The following is a 15,464-nucleotide window of genomic DNA, read 5'->3' as shown; positions in this document are numbered from 1 at the left end:
AAAGCGCGTCGCAGTTTCCCCCACATTTTCATTCACAGTCGCGCCGGCATTCAATGTCCGTGTCCATGTCCATGTTTTGTCCATGTCAATAATGGCCACGAGGAGTTTACCTTTGCTCTACAGCGTGCTTCTCACACCTTCTCGTCCTGGTATGCCTTCATCACATCCTCTCAGGTGACTGGACACTTTTCCTCTCGCCCATGGGTCACCTTCCAACACCGCGCAACAGCCATGGATAAATACCTGCGCACATGGAGACAAGACGCCCTGAACAAGGGCCAAAACGATGCCGCCATCTATATCGGAGACAAAGTTCTTGCCTTGACGAGTATGTGAGTGTTCAAGATCGGTTCTTGGGCTCGAATCTAATTGCCTGCAAGATAACGATTCGGACGCATTCTGGCTGGCCCAGGTTCACTTTGGAAACAACAACTTCACTCGTGCCCTTGCCCTGCTCTCAAGAAAAGATCTGGTCAGTCGAAGCCTGTCATGCCGCTACTTGGCAGCCCACTGCTACATCAAACAAGGCCGATATGATCAAGCCCTTGCCATTCTGGGAGAGGACAATCCTACACACCTGATCACAACGTCTCACAATGCTCGCAGAAAATTGGCACACATCAATGGCCATGTTCAGAGAAATGTCACGCACAGAGGTGGCAGGGCTCCAAGAGATCGGATAGAACTCAGTGAAGAACGCGAACGGGACAGAGATTCCGAGAAAGAACTCAAGTTCCAGGCAGGCATGTGCCACCTTCGGGGCCTGTGTTTCGCAAAGAGGAACGCCTTTGACAGGGCAAGAGAGTGTTACAAGGATGCGGTACGAATCGATGTCCAGTGCTTCGAGGCCTTTGACCAGCTTATGAAGAACTCGATGATGTCTCCAGCGGAAGAGTTAGCATTCTTGGAAGAGTTGGATTTCGACTCGATCCGTATCGACGATGCCTCCTTGGCCCAGGAAGCCGCACACTTCATCAAGCTGCTGTACACGACTCGACTGTCGAAATACTCGTCACCTGCAACGCTGGCAAACGCCACCGAGACGCTGTCTACCCATTACAACTTGGCTTCCAATCCAGACCTACTGCTTACTCGAGCCGAGACGCTTTACACGCAATGCCGATTCTATGAAGCACTTGCAATTACGACAAGCATTCTCAATTCTCAAGCCAACCCCAACAGCTCACTCGACGGCTCATCTTCCAGTACCAATGCCTCCCTCGGTCATAGTCCACGACTGTATCCACTGCATCTTGCCCTTCTGTTTGAGACCGGATCCCACAACACATTGTTTCATCTCTCCCACACCTTGTCGACTCACGCGCCTCACGAATCCTACACCTATCTCGCCATCGGCACCTATTATCTGTCTACTTTCCGTATAGCGGAGGCTCGACGATTCTTTTCGAAAGCATCTTTGATGGATCCTCATTCCGCCCCTGCCTGGATCGGGTTTGCACATACCTTTGCTGCAGAAGGAGAACATGATCAGGCTATAGCCGCTTATTCTACTGCTGCAAGACTATTTCAGGGCAGCCACCTTCCCCAGCTTTTTCTCGGTATGCAGCATCTGGCTCTGAACAACATGCAGCTTGCTTGGGAGTACTGCCTGGCAGCATTCGAAAAGAGCAGTGGTGCGATCAAAAGCGGTACAGAGGAGGATTTTGGGAACAAAATCTTCAACAACAGCAACCTCGGTGGTGATCCTTTGGTGCTCAACGAGATAGGCGTCATATTGTATCATCAATCCAATCTGCCAGCGGCGGCGAAACTGTTTCACAAAGCTTTGGAGCTAGCTGCGGAGTTGGGATGCAATATGACTGCTTGGGTTGCTACGAGAGCAAACTTGGCACATTCTCTGCGACGATTAGGCCGGTTTGAAGAATCACTTGCCGAGTTTGACGAGTGCTTGCGCACTGCGACAGGAGGATCTGCGCCGGCTTCCGCCTTCGAGCCAGGTCGTGGTATGGCAGCTTTCGCTAACCTCAGTCTGAACAGCACAAGCGCGGGTGTCAGCCCCAGTGGTGCTGCCAGCGGTTACGACGAGCGGAATTTGATTGGGAGCATCCATACCAGTCGGGGTTTGGTTCTCCTCAGCATGGGTGGCCGGACCAGGGATGCTGTCATGGCTCTGCACGAAGCTGTCCGAGTCCTTGGTGGAGATGCTGGAGGTGGGGGCGTGGCAGGGACGCTTCTTACTCGTGCAATGGAGTATTGGGCTCTTGAAGAAGATATGGACCTCGACGGGCAAGAGCCTGCCATGCCGCGAGAAGCTATGATGGCGATCACCGGCGGTGTCAGATCGAAGCGCAAAGGCAAGGAAGCTGTCTCTGGCAGGTCCAACACCACCATGAATCAGCCTAGCAACGAGCGCTTGCTCGAGCGACGTCTGGATGGTGATGCTGATGATATCCTTGATGCAGCTCTAGGAGCTATGAGATGATGCCACCCCCACGGCGCGCCGACGAGCGGTCTTCATACAAATGTGTTGCACCATGGCGGATGGGTCATTCTTGGTCCAAGAAGAACCTAGCAGTTGTGTTGGCTGTGATCAACCCGAGGCAGCACGCGGGCCAAGAGTGATTCTCGCAAATGAAGGTTGTCATAAGTTGATGCTCACTGATTGTTGGCGGACCTGGATTTCGTCTTCTGGGGACGACAATCTTGGATAGCCTATATGAGGTCAAAGGCCTATAACTCATTGAATAGCGTTGTTTGACGCCACACTGTGTTGGAAATAATGAAGCTGACGAGCCGGCTTAGCTGCAGGCGAGCCGATTTGACGATGCTGATGATGGTGAGTCGGGATGGTCACCATCTCTCTGAGGTGCTGGATTGGCAAAGGATGGCTCCCGTCAAGCCAGGGCGCCGACAATGCAGTACGATTGTAGTGATAATGCATAGTTCATTCGTGTTGAGCGTGTTCAACTTCCTCTAGGCGTATGTTGGCGACTTACGAGCTTTGTAATTATGCATTTTGAGGTAGAGGTACTAGCACTCTTCAACAGCACAAATACTAGTATTGAAGCGAGAACCAACTTAGAAACCTCCGACCTCGCAAATCGTACAGAACGTCAAGTGCAATTCAATTCCCTATTAAGAATACCGAGACGGCCCAGACGGGCAGGCAAACAAACGCTGGCCATATCCACGCCGATCGAGGACATGCCTCCCGTGCAATAATAGACCGGCAGAACTTTTTTCGTACAGATGCCATTGCCCTGATGGCAGCAAAATTCGTCAACGACCTCGACATCTCATAGCACAAGAAAAATAAGGGAAAAAAGGTGAAAAGAAAGGCAACAGCACCTCCTGTGCCTGCTGCCATTCGAGTAAATCCAATTGCCCTGCCCAATGGCCCAAGACTCCGTTGGCCTCGACGCCGGTCATAGCACATTCACAGTCATCATCTCTGCCCAGCCAGGCACGTTTAACGCCTTCGAACCTCAGTCTCATCAAGCCAACATCTTGCAAGATGTGCTCTCTCTCTCAGAGCCAGGGCATCCACAATCCATCCATGGCACTCAATTTCATCGGGTCCGTAGCCCGACTCACCAGGTCCACCACATTCTGACAAGCAGGCAAAACGCCCGTGACACCACTTCCTTCACTGCCTGCACTGCCCACACTGCCTTGGGTCTTGGCCAAGGTAAGAGCCCGACGAACAATGAAGTCGGCGTTCTGCGCGACCGATTCTCTCAGGTGCTGACCTTCCATCTTCGCTTCGTTGGGATTGTTCGCCGAAGACCGGCCAGCCGCCCAATTGTACATCTCGTCCCGTACAAAGATGCTGAGTTGCTGCTCCATCTCGTATCCTTGATCTTGCTCGGCTAGACACCTCGCGATCGCCATCAACGAAGCCGTGAATATACCCTCGACGGCTAAGGGGCCCATGAGCGTTTGTATGTTGGGGCTCAGACGGAACGGCACGGCTTCGGGGTTGAAGAAGTATGCACGTGCAGAGTTCAGGTTAGGTAGCAAATCGCTGGCCCAGATGTCACCCGTAGAGCGGGAGATGGAGAATTTCATCGGATACCGCGCAGACATGTGCATGATGTAGGTCATGAACGTGGTCGCCGCAAACTGGTAGGCGAACTGTCGACGGAACAGCCAGAAGTCCGCGAAGCTGGGGTAAATGTCCTGGAAGTATCGCAGCACAAGGTTGTTCGGCACCCAACGTTCCTGGATGGTGTTGAAAATCTCAGTCTTCATGACGGCCAATTGATCGGGCGTGCGTGGCTGAGACTTCTGCTGCTCTGCGATGGTCCGCGATTTTTCGAGAAGGAATAGCATAGGATCATCGCGTGACATGCCAGGGGCTTTACGAACATAGTCTTCATAGACTGACTGTAGGGTCACGTAAGAAGAGTCGTCCTGGACAAGCCGGATATATGGCGCAATAGGCACAAATATCGGTAGGTGGAAGTACAGATTGCGACGACGAGACTCCTTGCGCTTGGCTAGGGTTTGATTGAAGATGCGGAACAGCTGCACGATGCGTTCTTCTCGGCGAACCTTGCCACCAGTGGGGTGTTGAACAGCGAATGGATGCAATGACCCGTCATGACCACGAATGGTAAGTCGGCGATGGCAGATGCTGTTTCCTCGGACAAGCTCCACAGTTGGCATAAATCGTTCGATACGGACGAAGTCGGTATTCTTGTCCTTATGTTGCTGGTATTGACCTGGAACCTCAACCGAGTCATCGAACTTGAGGAACTTGAACTCGCTCAAATGATGGCTGTATGACTCCAGGGCTGCCCACTGTTGACGATGATCAAGCTTCTGTTCAAATTTGTCTCTCCATCGTCGCAGTTTGTGAATGTACTCAAACATCGTCGGCTTGGTCTGGACGAAGTCGGCTTCGAAAGACTTCCGAATGTGAGCAGGAAGAACAGAGGTCACGAATCTGGCAATGTTCGCCTCAGTCGAAGGCGGCAACTTGGCGCCCTCCGTATAGGTGATTGGAGCTCTGCTGATGTAGGCTAGGCCGTCGTTCAGCAACGCAACGATAAGTCGGTGCGCATCCTCATCTGGGGGACATTTGAAGTGCTTCGAAAGTTGGTCGGTCATTGTTTCCATGGACAGAGCAAGCAATGGGAAAGCAGTCTTCAAGCCTGCCATGATCTCATCTGTATGATCCCATGGCTTCTTGGGTTCTTCTTTCGTCTCGGCTTCGGCGGTCCCATTTGTCGTGGCGTTCGCCTGCCCATCCCCATTGGGCTCTTGCTTCAATTTAGGGGATGTTGATCCATTAGCTGCACTCTCGCCGTTGGCTGTACCCGGCCGCGAACCACCATCTGACTTCTCAGCTTTGTCTTGTCCCGCTTTCTGTTGACGTTTCTGGGCTTCAAATTGCTTCTTTTTCGTCAGGAACTCTTCTCGGGTAGCACGTAAGTGATAGAAAAGTGCTTGGGGGAAAGCCTTGGCTATCTTCACCAACACCGACTTCGCGAGACGCGCTTCTCTGTGCTCCAGACTGCCGAGTAGTTGCGGTACGAAGGTAGTCCAGTACCACACAGGGGTTTCGCCCTTGAAGTCCTCGAACGCTTTGGCGACATGCCCTTCCTCGTCGTCAAGGCTGAGCAACCACAGGACTCGGCTGAGCATCTTGCGTGATTTGGCACTCTTGTAGAGCCCGGCAGCTTCTAGATAGCAACTGACGGCGTTGCTGGCAGCCTCAATGAGGGCAGGGTTCTCCTTGAATTTTCGATCGGAGTATTGACCCCATTCCGCCCATGCCTTTGGCAAGCGCAGATCGTAGTACAAGGCGACGCCAAAAGCCTCATTCGCCTCCTCCGCGTGTTGTAGTTTAGCCAAGAACATGCCTTTGAGCGTATAGAACTCGGCCTTTTGTTGAGCACCAAAATAGTTAAGATTGGTGTTATTGATGACGTCCAGACCATTGTTCAACTCGCTCTTGTTCTGGTAGTGGCACTTTGCCTGCTCTCTGAGTTTGAGGAAAGCTTCCTGAATCTCTATGTTGGGAAGAGTATAGATCTTCCCGAGCTGGTTAATGCAGACATCCGGCATCTGGTGCTTTCGTGCAACGTGTGCGAATTTGTTGATGATCCAGGCGGTTTCATGGTAGCCGCGGAATGCATAAGAATTGTTACCGACGTTGTTGCCACCCTGAGGCAAAAGTGGAAGATATGTCGAGTTGACCAGCTGGAATACATGCTGGCGCCAGGTCACGAGGTCTTGCCATGCATTGATATCGTCCCAGATGTTCGGCAGGCGGTCTCGCCAGGCTTGCAGAAGGAGCTTAACTTCCTGAGACTTGGTGTCAAGATTTCGCTCATTTGTGGACATCAAGCTGTCGCAGATGACGCTTGCATCATGTAATTCTACCAATTGTTGGAAGCTTTGAAGAATAGGCACATGAGCATTGGTTAGCCTTTTTGGGAGCTGGTGCCATTTGCGAAGGGACAATTGAATGGCTTCGTCGCAAACGTGCTGGAACTCGGCGCGGGACACCTGCTTGGAGTTGTATCGCAGAAGTGACATGAAGGCTTGGAAGAACGTTCGTCTCGGAGTCGGAGCGTCTGAGACAGACTTGATCATAGAATCCAATTGGTTACGATTCTCGTCACCAGACCAAGCCTCGTAGTTTCTCCACGCTGATTCCAAGAGGAGGTCACTGAAGTTTTCGTGTTTGGCAAACTCCCCCAGTATGTCCCATTGCTGAAGCTTCTGAGCGCAGATCATCCAATGATCTTCCCACAGGTAATATTCCCCCTGTGAGAAGGGGACGACACCGGTCCTCGCTTTGACTTGCGCTGCTTCCCAAAGTTGTTGAGCTTTATCCCACATTCCATGCTGTTCATATGACAAAGCTGCATTTGTTTCCATAAACTTGCATCGTCGTCTCCAGGTGCCATAGAATAGGTCGTCCTCCTGAAGGCCAGCGTAGACTTCAACCAAAGCGTCAAGGTTGCTTTCCCGGACCTGAGGCGTATCGATGAGAGGATCCACAGTTGACTCTTCCAACGCAATGAGTGCTGTGTACCAAGCGTCGTACGTCCTACTTAGAAATTTGATAACGTGTGGTGGGACCTTGAATCTCGGTCTTGCTCGAACGGCACCTTCAAGTAAGGCTTGCACAACATTGGGACGCAGGTTGAGCTGTCGTTGGTGGTACTCCCTCGTGAGAAGCGTGACCATTCCCTTTTCGAGATCAAGACGCTCGTCTCTGTTCAGAGCTGACCAACATAGCGGAAAGAGTTTGACCCAGACATCGTAGGCCAGGCTGTCGTCTGTGTGTTGCAATTGAGTGATAGGATCTAGAAGATCACGTACTTTGACATCATGAATCTCTTGGTTGAAACGACGCTCCGCGAGCACAAGGGCCTCTAGACCGTCCTCAATGAGCAGGTCATCTTGGCCCTGCTCCGGATTGACGAGGTTCGGACTGAACAACTGAGACAGTGGGCAGACTCGAACATCCTCAGCGTGAAGCCGTGCAGGCATGGACATCTCGACGGAACCCATGATGAGGTGCGACGCTTGCTTCAGCCAGAATGAATCGGCCAAAGTATCCCAATTCTGCAAAGTCAAGACGTAGTTCAATCGATAACTGGCAGTTTTAGACAAGGCGCGGTTGAATATACTCATGAACCGATTGCGTGTGTCCACATCTTTGGCACGCGTACCGATGAGGAAAGCATGCTCCAATCGGACTGTCAACTCTGTTCTTGTCACCGTCGGGTCCTCGTAGATTTTGATTACCAATTCCAGGAACCTCTCGAGAAGCGCTTGATTCGGCCACTTCTCAAAGATGAGCATCTTGTGGAGCACGGCCGTCTTCTCTTTAAGAGTCGGCCAGGGCTCAGTCGAGTTGAAAACCCATTTCTCAACCATATCTAGAACCTTGCTGCACATTTCAACGTTGAAGGACTTCTCAACGAGTGAAGCAAGCACGCTCAAGAATGGTCGGCGCTGTTCATTGAGCTCGCCCATGCGTGAAGAGAGGATATCAATTGTTTTCTTGATAAGATCCACGCCAAGGGCAAACTCGTAGGAGTCCATAAGTGGCTCGCCCAAACGCCAGCCCTGTGGAGGAGGTCCTGGTGGAATGACGTAGGCATTGATGTGGTCTTTCGCCAGCTTCTGTTGCAAGGCCTTCATCGCTCCGTTGATATGATCGTCAACCTCAGTAGGTCGCACGATAGATAATGTCCACAAGTTGTTGATCGCGGATGTATAGTTGCCTGACGATAGGCCTTCGCCAATAAGAACCTTTGAGTAACGAGTCGGGAAGTCTGACGGAATCGAATCCAATTCCATCGCGTCCTCGTCTTCGTTTCTTTGCTTAGGGATAGCCTCAAGCACACGACGCACAAGCGGTAAGGTCTTGCTGTCGTCAGTGACAAAGTGCAAACAATCCTGGATCTCTGGGTCGTCCATCTTCAGGGGCTTCTCGAGCAACTTTTGGATATTTTCCATGTGGTTGATTATCCACTCATCCGATTTGGTGCCCAGTAAGATGCGCATAACCTGCAAGGCATTGATCATACACGTCAATTGTTTCTCATCTGCCTTGTCCGCCTTGTCACCGCTAAGGATTGGATCGAGTAACTTCTCGTAGAGGCCGACATCGACGTCAGCCCAAAGATTTGGAGCCAGCAGCTCACGGAGAAGCTGCACAGCCTTCTTGCACATATCATTTGATAGGGACTGCTGTTGAGCTTTCTGCATCGTCTTGGCTTTCAGCTCTGCCGCGGGCACCGGGTACCGCTCCGGCAAAGAGGTGATGAGAGTGATCATGTATTTGACCACAAGAGTACGTAGTTCCACTGGGATCAAGTACTCGGACTTTTCCTTGGTCGATGGTGGTGCCAGAGTAGGAGTGCCAGACGAGTCTCGTTTGAGCAAAGGGGTAAGCTCGGCGGCAGACTGCGAAGGAGACACTGCAGAAACCCGACGCGTCTCCCACTGTTGGATCAAGGCAACCAAAGCCAATGCGAGTTTCTTGTTCTCGTTTGACGGATTCGGTGGCGGAGCGATTTTGTGGAGCATCTGTATGATGGTTGGAATGAAGTATTCCCGGGACTCATAGAAGAGGTCAGGTTGGCGAACAATGAAGTTGAAAATGCTCTGAACTTGTTGCAAGTTGCCGGTCTCCTCATTAAGGATCTTGCGTGGTAAGCGAGCCCAATGTGGAGATCGCTTGTCACCAGGGAGGTTGGCTCCCATTCTGACAGGCAACACCGGGGCTAAAACTTCCAATGCTTGAGTGACCAGAGCTTTACCTTCATTCTGGTGAGCTTTCAGTAGTTGATTGTAGATCTGCACAGCGATCTTTGGTGGAGTGTCGTACGACCGAATGAAGTAGCAGATGAGAACATAAGCCGCATACTTGTTGATAACATCTTCCAGCTTGATGTGTCCCCACGAGTACTTAATGATGTCCTTACGATCTTCAGAAACTTCGTCCTTGTGATACTTCAATATGAACGCCGAAAGCTGCAGTGCCTCCATCCGAGAGTGATCGATGCCTGGTTGCGACGAGTCGTCGGGCGCTTCAGATGCAGCAGGTTTCCACAAGCGCTCCAGAAACATGTTGAACAATTTCTGGTCCCCCAAGGGGCCGGCCTTGTTGTCCTCGCGTCGCGAATTCTGCACATCTCTCGCCATGATCGGATTGACCACATTGTGGAGAAGGAAAGTCTTGACTTTCTGAGATCCGGCTCTCTGGGCGTAGACGTCTAGACACCTCTCAATGATGTTGAACCGTTGCTGTGTCGAATTGTCTGTGATGATACAATTGAAGAGATATTTGGTCAATGTCAGCGGTGTCTTGATGTTTCCTTGGGCCGAAGCCGAGAAGACTTCCATCATGAAGTCGAGATCTTCTGGCGCCGACTCCAGATACAGGGTCACAATATCCATCACCTGATCACCTGTTTGTTCGACCCGTAGTCGCTGCGAAGGTTGTAAAGTATCTCTTCGCAACTGCCCCTCAAGCTCTTGGCCAGCTGACAGGACCTTGGCTCGCAGCTGAGTCTGCCCGCGTAGCCAGTCTTTAGCGGTGTCGAACAAGCATATTGAATGGACAATGAAAATGCCATTGATGGCTGCCGTGTTCTTGTCCTGATCCTCGTCAACCTCGAAAGCGGCCTTGCTCAGCGTTTCGGCGTCATTCATGACAACCTTGCGTAGATTTGAACTGGAATCAGAAGCCAAGATCTGTCCAAAGAACCTTCCATACTTCTCCTCTTGCAGGCGTGACTGGAAAAAGGTCCATGAGTCTTGCGGATATTTGTCCAGGTAAAGGATCAACGGGTGGCGGAACGGACTGGCAACTGTCCGGCGCAACTTCGACTCGAGGTCAAGGACACTGTCCACGAGATCCGCCATGAAGCTTGTCGCTGCCGAGGGAAGGAGATGGAAAATATTGAATATCGCGGTCACAATCTTCATCTGTGGGTTCTGTTCAATAAGCCCAAACGATACCTTCTGAAGAAGCTGCTCGTCTGCGATGACCTTCATATGCTCAAGGAGCCGGGCCCCTATCTCGACTTTAAAATAGTTGGTCAACAATGTCAACAATCGAGCAAGGCCTTCTAGACCAGCGACGGTCAGTCGCTTCGAGTCCTGCAGATTCATCAAGATCGGTCTCAGGCCATTCTGTAGGAGATCTTTGGGCAGCTTCGCAGTCTGCACGAGGACTTTCTCCAAACCTGCGTTGGCGGCCTCGATAATTTCAGGAGACTTGGAGTACAGAAGCTTGAAGAAGACGGTGATGATCCGAGCCCGGCTCGTGTTCTGCGGCCCAGTCGCAAAGTCAGGCAGGCTCATAGCCAGCGACAAGAGTCTGAGGCAGGAGACACGCAAATTAACTATGAGTTGAGCATTGTTGTACTCATCCGGCTTAGGATGCAAAATCTCAGCATCAGCATCCGCAAGCGCCAGAGATTCCATCATTAAGCGATTCAGTTGGTCATTCAAAGGGACAAAATCGTGCCCAAGCCCCAAACAATAGGTTATGGCATCGATGAATCCGGTTTGTGACAAGAAGGGCAGCGCTCTCAAGGGCTTGTTGAAGATAGGTTGCAGAAGTCTCTCCTTGACAGGAGCAATCAGTTCGTGCACCTCCACGCCCACCACTTCTGCCATGGTCGCAAATGCTCGTTGCGCAGTTTCGCGAGCATGTTTATTCATGTGTGAGAGCTCGGCACTAAACGTCACAGACAGAGCATGAATGGTGCTTTTCTCGTTCACAAGCATTTCTCGAGTCTGCCCAGCGCAGACCTTACGCAGAATGAACTCGAGAGTTTCTTGCGCCGTGATTCGTGTACTTGCCGGAAATTCCTGTGGCGTGTCTTTGATGACAAACAACAGTGCCTTGATGATCTCGAGCTGCTTGCTGTGCAGAAAGGTATTGCCCGACACCAATTTTGTGATCATGAGTTGAATACCGAAAGTGGCACCCGCTTTGGTGAACCATTCCACTTCACGGCAGCGGTGACAAAATACGGAGATCAGGTGAGAGAAGAATGGCAGCCGGGCAGCTTTCTCATCATTACCGAAGATAGTGCGAGCAGTGTCGACAACGGCAACAAGAGAGGCCTCTGCAGCTTCCCGAATGACAATATTATCCGAGGAGAGACAATGGGAGATGACATCGGCCAGTATCCTAGTGCTCAGATTCACAGTACCTTCGCCTTGGTTGACTTCAAACTCTTTCGTCTTTCGGCCGGCATCACACAAAGATTGACCCAGCTCCACTATTGTAAAGTGGCAGGACACATTGATAATAAAGGCATCAGCTTGAGATTTTAGATCTGGTATCGTGGTGGCGGTAAAACAGGCCTTGAGCAGCTTCTTCAGAGTCTCTTCCTGATCTCGACGCTTGTGCACTGACTTGCCCAGTTCATTGTCCTCTAACATGTTGGCATAGGTAGCAAAGCGTCGTGCGAGCAGGTCGTTCGCCTGGAGCCGAAGGAGCACTGCGAAGTCATCAGGAAGGTGGCTATGACCAATGAGCAGCTTCACTTGATTGCTGATCAACTTGAACGATTGCTGTTTGTAATACAAGTCCTGAGATTTTGTAGACGGGTTCTTGGCGGCCTCCGTCAGTCTTCGGATTGCCAGCTCAACACCAGTATCCAGGGGGAAAGCTCGATCGCGGCTGGTTTCGACAAGTCTGATATCAAAACTGGGCTCGTCGTCAGTGTATCGCCGGAACGCCAGCTCATGAGGATGATTCAAGAACTTTCGGTTCCGCCCACCGAGTTTTCCAAGTATTCTCATTGTGGTATGAGAATGGAAGTGCTGATAGGGTTGCGGCTTGAGATGCTCGAACAACGCGCTCATCAATTCATCCATGATAGGCGCCATTATGGGGTCGAGGTAGTCTGCAGTAAGATTATCAACGCAGAGCTCGAGAGTTCGCAGTCCCTGGCCGACAAGATCGGGTCCTGCGCGAAGAGCTACCACTAGGGGCCTCATCAAGTGGCTCAGGTGCGGAAGCAAGTGACTTAGCCGAGCTGGGACGGTCAACGTCAGCTCCACGTAGAGGTCTCTGTCATGAGGGTCTCTTGCACCCTGCAGGAGATGGTTGAACGTTTCCAGCAGCATTTCCAGTAGGGGAAGAATCTCCTTGTAGAGCAATTCAAAGCGACCACCACCGATACTCCTGAAGAGCGAGCGGAGCAGAATAAAGTAATGTATCGGCTTTTCGGCGGTCACAGACAGTTGTACACACTGCGTTATGATTTTGGTGATGTGAGGCAGCAAGACTTGCTCGTTATGTGCAGAGAAGAGCGTGACTGCCATGAACGACAGCTTGAACATCCTCAGTAATATGGACGAACGTACAATGTCGGAGGATCCAACTTCTGGTAGCTTGTTCATCAAGTAGTGGAGAACCATACCGGCAAATGCAGGCGACGTTGCTTCGCTGGCGAGGAAAAACTGGGGTAGATGGAGTAGCGCCGTATGTTCGAACATCAATTCGTGCAGATAGGGGATCTCGGCTTGAAACACTTCATGGAACGTGGCAGGGTCAATGCAGTGGAACACAGTCCCAAAGCTCTCCAGCAACTCTTTCTCCTCACGAGTCATCTGTGCCATAGAATGACTTGCCATGAAATCGACAGGAGAAGAATAGGGTGGGTCAGGCGTTGGAGTTTCGGCACTGTAGTAGCGAAAGACTCGAGCGCCTTCGTGGAAAAGCTTGGTGACCACGCGTGTTTCTTCCGCGTTATAGCCGAAGGAGACTTCGGCCCAGTTCATGGGTATGCTCGCCTGGTCGACGTTGAGACCAGATGGATTACAAGTTTTGAGCTGATAAAACATGTTCTTAAGACCGTTGACAAGGTTTTTGAACAAGAACTTGTTGTCGTTGACAGGATCTGCCCCCCGCTCGCGCGGATTCGAGGTCTTGATAGGTGTCGCGTAGAAGATGTCGACTTCGTCCCAATCGGGAATTTCGTCCTTGTCGTCCATGTAAGCCTCCGCCTGGGATTCCGTGGACTTGTCGCCGTATTGCTTGCTCAATTTGACGGCGTTGCTGTACTGATAGTTCATCGCGGCAAACTTGTCCCCGATCGCGTCGAGGATCATGATCAAAAAGTACCTCGCATCTTCCTTGTCCTCTAACTTGGTGATGCTCTCCGCCATATTGAGGAGCAACTTGGCGCTCATCGTCTGGAAACTCGTACCGGGGAAATTGTCATGAAGATTCTTCGTGTAGACTTCGATGGTGCGTCGAATCTGATTCCGATCCAATGAATCCCGAACATGATGGATCAGATCTGCAAGCATGCTATATGCCAGAGGCCGCATCGTCTCGTACACAGTGAGGCCATCCCCAATCAGGATACGTTCATCCAGCAACTCATCGATCTTGTTCAGGAAGATTTTCCGATAGTTGAAGTTGATGATGTGACGGATAGCGACCAGTAATTCCTTCCGTGCACCCGATTTCTCGCGCGGACAGTCCTTGAGCAGCCGGACCACTACGCTCGGAAGAGTGGGCAGAAAATCCGTCAGCTGGTTTGCATACACTCTGAGTAGATATGCCAGAAAACTCATGGTTTTGACCTGCGCAGTAATGAAGTCTCCAAAAGCCGCGCGGTTCTTGATCTCTTTGCTGACCCCAGTGAAGATTGTTTTGTTCGCGGCCGCGTCAGCGTGTGCCTTTTCTTGTGCCTTCGCCTGCAATAAGAGTATCCCTTTTATGGACGGCACAAACTTCTTAACATTGGCCGCGACCGAACTTCGATGCGCTTGGAAGATTGACACCACGATTATGGGACATTCCGACAAGACTTTGAATGACTGCATGCCCTTGGCCAGAGGGTGGTGATCCTTTTTCTCGTTTCCAGGGTCCGACACGGTCGTCGCTGGTGATCCAGGCCTAGGGGACTGCAGATTCTGACCGGGTGGATTGGGCGTTGATGAAGACCCTTGGGAATGAGGCGTAGGCGAGTCAAAAGTGTCGCGGACTACCTGCTCCATCATCTCGAACATCTCTTGAATGAGATCCAGGAAGGGCTGAACCTTAGACGCTGTAGCCGTTGGCTGATGTCGCTCCAGATCCATGATGGTCTTCAAACAGAGCACCGCATTGTCCTCATTTTCCACCCGCACCAGCTCCATCAATGTCTCTACCATGTCTAGCGCATAAGGTTCGAGCTCGGGCGGTGCATGCTGTAATCTGTGGAGGATCTCAAGTATCTGATTTCGGAGTACATGCTCGAAGGAAGCGGGACTAAAATCTGGTTTGCCTTCCAAGATCTTCTTGAAGACCGGCCATAGTTTTGCCAGGAACTTGGAGTATGTCGCTGACGGTGAACATAGGTTCTCGATCGAGTCACGTAGATCGGTGGCTACATTTGCCTTCGTCCGCGTGTCTATTGGGTGAGTATCAGTCAGTAAAGGTCTATGCGAGGCTGCGTGCCATGAAAGGACTTGCCAGTCTTTGGATCTGTGAGCCTAGCGGCATAGGCATCAATCTTTTGGGAGGAGTCCATGGTGGACGACATCCTCGATTATTGCCCTGACTACACCAGGTAGTTGAGCGATAGATGACGGACTGCGCCAGAGCCCCGGGGCGTCTTCATAAGGGCTCAAGGCTCAAAAGACCCATTTGAAGGTGCGTAAGTAGAAAGAGTGCGGATGGTCGTGTAGTGAGGGTTTAGAAGAGGTTAAAGTTGCAGATTAGTATTAGATGAACCAGCCCCCGCCTAGTCCTCATTCAATACAATAGAAAAATGGGTGAAGTCGTTGACCTGCCCTGGTGGCCTGCAAAGAGCCCTTGGGATGATATCTGGACTTTTGCAGAGTTGGAGACGAAGAAGAGACGCATCGCGAATGCGGGAGAGTCGCGAGCCAAATCCAAATGACGCTATAGCCTGATGGGAATAGCTCGTTGATTAGTCAGTCAGTTTGGGCCACTCACAGCCACTCACCTAGTCTGTTGCTCCACTCAAAACTGAGCGGTCTGACAGTTCAGT

The 15,464-nt window shown here is 51.3% G+C and overlaps 2 protein-coding genes across 2 annotated transcripts; one reads left to right on the top strand and one right to left on the bottom strand.

The window, feature by feature from the left end:
* Nucleotides 1–91: 91 nt before the first annotated feature.
* On the top strand, nucleotides 92–2,945 carry PV05_06558 (uncharacterized protein). The gene is made up of 2 exons (XM_013459311.1): nucleotides 92–328; nucleotides 381–2,945. Exons 1-2 carry the CDS (start codon nucleotides 232–234, stop codon nucleotides 2,441–2,443), a joined length of 2,160 nt encoding a protein of 719 aa, XP_013314765.1. The 5' UTR covers nucleotides 92–231; the 3' UTR covers nucleotides 2,444–2,945.
* Nucleotides 2,946–3,020: 75 nt separating this feature from the next.
* Nucleotides 3,021–15,283, bottom strand: PV05_06557 (uncharacterized protein). Its single transcript, XM_013459310.1, has 2 exons — nucleotides 14,924–15,283; nucleotides 3,021–14,861 (listed from the first exon to the last, which is right to left on the bottom strand). The coding sequence occupies exons 1-2, from the start codon at nucleotides 14,991–14,993 to the stop codon at nucleotides 3,490–3,492; spliced, it is 11,442 nt and encodes a 3,813-aa protein (XP_013314764.1). The 5' UTR covers nucleotides 14,994–15,283; the 3' UTR covers nucleotides 3,021–3,489.
* Between the last annotated feature and the right edge of the window lie 181 nt (nucleotides 15,284–15,464).

This window comes from Exophiala xenobiotica, assembly GCF_000835505.1.
Source record: "Exophiala xenobiotica strain CBS 118157 unplaced genomic scaffold supercont1.4, whole genome shotgun sequence".
Lineage (NCBI taxonomy): Eukaryota > Fungi > Ascomycota > Eurotiomycetes > Chaetothyriales > Herpotrichiellaceae > Exophiala > Exophiala xenobiotica.
The sequence above is the reverse complement of the archived record's forward strand: the minus strand, read 5'-3'. Positions and strand labels throughout refer to the sequence as shown.